Here is a 5,000-nt window from a genome sequence, read left to right as displayed (position 1 = left end):
AGTCAGAGCTGAGCACAGTTGTCTGTAAAAGTTTATCCGGTTTGACAGTTTCTCTCCCACCGAAACGTGTCTTTTGTGATGCCAAAAGACAACGTCAGAGATTATCTTCAAAACGACATCAAATGACTCAGAACTCGAATCGTAACGAGAGCACGAGCAAAACATATTCCTCTGGGTTGTGTTTTATCTGGGCTGGATTCTCCTGCAGGAAGTCTTGAGTAATTCAAACATCTCAACGTCCACAGAACATCACAGAGCCGTCTGAAAAGGACGAGATGACCCCCCCCCAGTGGAACGTCTGCTCCCTCACCCTGACCCCCCCAGTGGAACGTCTGCTCCCTCACCCTGACCCCCCCCAGTAGGAAGACCCCTGGTCCTAACCCTGACCCCCCCAGGGTGTAGACCCTTTGTCCTAACCCTGCCACCCCAGTAGGAAGACCCCTGGTCCTAACCCTGACCCCCCCCAGTAGGAAGACACACCCCCCCAGGGGGCAGACCCCCGGTCCTAACCCTGACCCCCCCAGTGGGCAGACCCCCGGTCCTAACCCTGACCCCCCCAGGGGGCAGACTCCCGGTCCTAACCCTGACCCCCCCAGGGGGAAGACCCCCGGTCCTAACCCTGACACCCCCAGTGGGCAGACCCCCGGTCCTAACCCTGACCCCCCCAGGGGGAAGACCCCCGGTCCTAACCCTGACCCCCCCAGGGGGCAGACTCCCGGTCCTAACCCAGACCCCCCCAGGGGGCAGACCCCCGGTCCTAACACTGACCCCCCCAGGGGGCAGACCCCCGGTCCTAACCCTGACCCCCCAGGGGGCAGACCCCCGGTCCTAACCCTGACCCCCCCAGGGGGCAGACCCCCGGTCCTAACCCTGACCCCCCCAGTGGGCAGACCCCCGGTCCTAACCCTGACCCCCCCAGGGGGCAGACTCCCGGTCCTAACCCTGACCCCCCCAGTGGGCAGACCCCCGGTCCTAACCCTGACCCCCCCAGGGGGCAGACCCCCGGTCCTAATCTTCGGGGGCGGGGGCCTCCTGTGGCGCCAGTCCTCCGTTCCCCGCCGGCGCCGTTTCCTTGACGACCGCGACGCCCGTCTCCACGCCCGTCCGGTCGTCAGCGGCGGTGGCGGCGGTGGCGGCGGCGGTGGCGGCGGTGGCGGCGGTGGCGGCGGTGGCGGCGGTGGCGGCGGTGGCGGTGGCGGCGGTGGCGGCGGCGTGCCCGTTCCCCAGCGACACCCGGCGGTGGTGGGCGGCGGGCGGCCGGGGCTTGGACGGGCGTCGCCACCACGCCCACCCACAGCAGCAGCCCCCCCGGCAGCAGCCCCCCGGCCCCCCCCGGCAGCAGCCCCCCCGGCAGCAGCCCCCCGGCCCCCCTCGGCAGCAGCCCCCCGGCCCCCCTCGGCAGTGGCGCCCGTCCGGCCGGCAGCGCAGCAGCTGGCTGTAGGCACGGCGGAAGTCGCGGTTGAGCGCGGGGTAGAGGATGGGGTTGAGCACGGAGTTGAAGTAGCCGAGCCACAGCACCACGGAGTGCAACGCCGTGGGCGGGGTCATGTCCGCCCGCAGCCCCATGCAGGTGAAGAAGGTGAAGTAGGGGAACCAGCACACGACGAAGGCGCCCAGCACCGACGCCAGCGTCACCGTGGCCTTGTGCTCGCGCAGCGACGCCGCCACCGAGGCCGCGCTGGAGAAGGAGGGCGTGGCCGCGCGGATACGGCGCACCTGGGGGAGGGGGAGGAAGTGAGGTCAGAGGGAGAGGATGTGAGGTCATAGGGGAAGAGGATGTGACGTCAGAGGAAGAGGATGAGGTCATAGTGGAAGAGGATGTGACGTCATAAGGAAGAGGATGTGATGTCAGTGGAAGAGGATGTGATGTCAGGGGAAGAGGATGTGATGTCATAAGGGAGAGGATGTGATGTCATAGGGAGAGGATGTGATGTCGTAAGGAGGAGGATGTGATGGCAGAAGGGAAGGATGTGATGTCAGAAGGGAGAGGATGAGAGGTCAGAGAAACAGGATGTGAGGTCATAGGGGATGAGGATTTGATGTCAGAGGGAAGAGGATGTGATGTCATAGGAACAGGATGGGAGGTCAGAGGAAGAGGATGTGATGTCAGTGGAAGATGAACATGATGTGTCTCCCGTCAGCTCCTCCCACTCTCCCCCCCGAGGGCTCACCTGCTCGCGGGCCACCCTGAAGATGAGCAGGTACATGCCACACATGAGCCCCAGCGGCAGGTAGAAGGTGCCGAAGGCGTTGAGCAGCACGTATTTGTTGTTCCACTCGTAGTGGCAGTAGCGCCCCCCCTGCTGGGCGGTGCCCACGCCCCAGTCGGCGTGCTGCACGCTGTAGTCGACCGTGTTCCAGCCCAGGTGGATCGGCAAGAAGGACACGGTCAGCGACGTGGTCCAGATGGCGGCGAGGGCCAGCGCCACGCGGCAGGGCGTCACGCGGCGGTGGTAGCCCAGCGGCAGCGAGATGGCCAGGTAGCGGTCCACGCTGACGGCCAGCAGCGTGAGGATGGACGCCGTGCACAGCATGACGTCCACGGAGATGTAGAGGTTGCACAGAGCCCCGCCCAGCGGCCATCCGCCCGCCCGCAGCTCCAGGGAGGCGGACAGCGGCATCACCAGCAGCCCCAGCAGCAGGTCGGTGACGGCCAGGGAGATCACGAAGCAGTTGGCGCGGCGGCGCAGCCGTCGGCTCAGCAGCACGGCCAGACACACCAGCAGGTTCCCGCCCACCGTCAGCCCGATGAAGGACACCAGCACGAGCCAGCGGAGGACGCTGGAGATCATGGTGTCTCCCCCCCCCGTCGGAGCTTCTTCATCAGGGGCCGAGGAGCCCGCGATGTCGCCGCTGACGGGACCCGATCGACTGCTCTCCACGGTCTCCACGGTTTCCACGGTTACCACGGGTTAACGCCAATGCACTGCCAAGCGTCAGAGCCAGCAGCGCAGTGGGTCTCTCTGCTGATCGCACTGGAAGTGCATGCGGCCGTTGGCAGGTTCTCAGAAGGTCACAGAGTCTGCAGCTTCATGTTCGACTCAGCTCAGCTACATACCAGTCCTTGCTCGGTAACAGCAAGCCGTACTCTCGGGGTATCCACGTGTAGCCCAAGGTCCAGATGTTCTGAGGAAAGAACAACCTCCACTACTTCCTTCAAAGCACCGTCGCTACATGAGAGCTCCAAACACCTGAGGTCCTTGTTCTTCATCAGAGCAGCTGGTCATCTCTGGATTTCCTCTTCTAATACCTCAGTATCTCCTCTTAAAACTCCTCTTTGACAGGTCAGTACTGAGATTTCAAAGTCAGAGACATCAAGGTCTTGGGTTCCTGGTGGAGTTTAGACGGACGTCCTCTCGGGGCCCATCTGTGTTGTTCTCTGTCGCTGTCGGAGTGAACATTCACACAATAACCTGGGGGGACATGATGTTTAATGTACATGTGTATCAATGAATGACTCCAACAACTTGACTTTAGTTGTTTCTGTAAACATTACCCTTGTAGATTATTTGTGTCTCTCCAGATTCTGAGTCTGTTGATAAGACACATGCATACTCAAAACTCACCTGTTCAGAGTTCACCTAGACTCTGCATAGCCATCCAGTACCCCCCTCCCACTATTGTATGTTGTACGTCCTGGCACTCAATGTACATAATGTACGCACTTACTGTATGTTGTATTTATTCATAGTACTTAATTGTGTGGAATGTGCATTAGCTAGCTATCACTGCCGTATACGGGGAATGGGTTAACCTAGTGATTGTTAGTACTGGCACTTGATTCTATGAACATCTTTACAATACCAACAGTGATATATTGTTCCACTTCTTATGACAAATGTACTTATTGTAAGTCACGTTGGATGAAAGCTTCTGCTAAATGTCTTAAATGTAAATGCATAAAAATTATAAAGATTAAAAAGAATGATAACAAAGTAGTTAATTCGAACAGCAGCAACATATCAAGTGGATATATAAATAGATATAGATATAGATCTTGATATGTATGGTCATGAGCTTTGAGTGTTTAAGGAACCCTATTTCACCACCAGCTGTGACGTTGTTTAGCCATTCCAAGCTATTTCAACATCACACACACACACACACACACACACACACACACACACACACACACACATGCCGGGTGACTCATGTCTGGGACCGTATGTCGATGTGTTTGAACGGAGTGTGCTCAGTGTGTTTCTTGACCTTTTCACTTCCTCTATAGAGGTCTGATGTGAATGGATCGCATTTAGATTGAGTTTTAACACGGCTGCCAGATGAGTTTCCGCATTACCCCCCCCCACCCCCATCCCCCCCCCCCCATGGTCAGGACGGATGGGGCTCTGAGAGGTAATGATAGTGATAGAGAGTGATAATCACATTAGATGAGATTCAGATCCCCAATCGTATTATCGGGCCCTCTAAGCGGAGCAGAATATATTCCTCTGAGGCCGAAGGAAACGTTAGAGCGACCGCGTGACGTAGGAGGGCTGGAGCAGGAGGAGGAGGAGGAGGAGGAGGAGGAGGAGGAGCGGGTCCGTCCAGGGTGGAGCCAACGGGCTAGCAGTGTTTCTCCCCGCCCAAGGGTTCTGGGTTCGAACCCCGGTCTCCGTAGTCAACCAGTACCCCCACCCTAACCCACCAGTACCCCAGTGGTAAGGAGTCGAGCGACACACTCGTCTCTTTCACGGATAGCAGATAAATAGTTGTTTGTATTTTCAAAATGACATGAAATTCTACACAGGAGTTTGTCTTTGTGACACAGAGAATGGAATAAAGTCACAACCCTGAGGTGACTTCCACGTCAAATTCAACCAGATCTATTCACCAGATCACCATACTTTAAGAGCAGATGGTGAAGTGAAAGGCTATAGGCTGGTCAAAATATGATATATATATATATATATATATATATATATATATATATATACATACATACAAGTATGTGAATCATGCCACCCGTTGCACTCCGGATAACTCTGGAAGGAGGGATCCCC

The 5,000-nt window shown here is 57.4% G+C and overlaps 1 protein-coding gene across 1 annotated transcript in view; it reads right to left on the bottom strand.

Moving 5' to 3' along the window:
* Positions 1-936: 936 nt before the first annotated feature.
* hrh2b (histamine receptor H2b) overlaps positions 937-5,000 on the bottom strand; it is a 7,532-nt gene continuing 3,468 nt past the window's right edge. Inside the window, exons 2-3 of the mRNA XM_030361282.1 lie at positions 2,172-3,413; positions 937-1,716 (exon numbers count right to left, since the gene is read on the bottom strand). Coding sequence (XP_030217142.1) covers positions 1,009-1,716; positions 2,172-2,792 — 1,329 coding nt within the window. The 5' untranslated portion in view covers positions 2,793-3,413 and the 3' untranslated portion in view covers positions 937-1,008. The remainder of the gene's footprint in view (positions 1,717-2,171; positions 3,414-5,000) is intronic.

Source organism: Gadus morhua, chromosome 7 (genome assembly GCF_902167405.1).
Source record: "Gadus morhua chromosome 7, gadMor3.0, whole genome shotgun sequence".
NCBI classification, from domain to species: domain Eukaryota; kingdom Metazoa; phylum Chordata; class Actinopteri; order Gadiformes; family Gadidae; genus Gadus; species Gadus morhua.
Note: the sequence above shows the minus strand (reverse complement) of the source record. Positions and strands in the feature narration are given on the sequence as shown.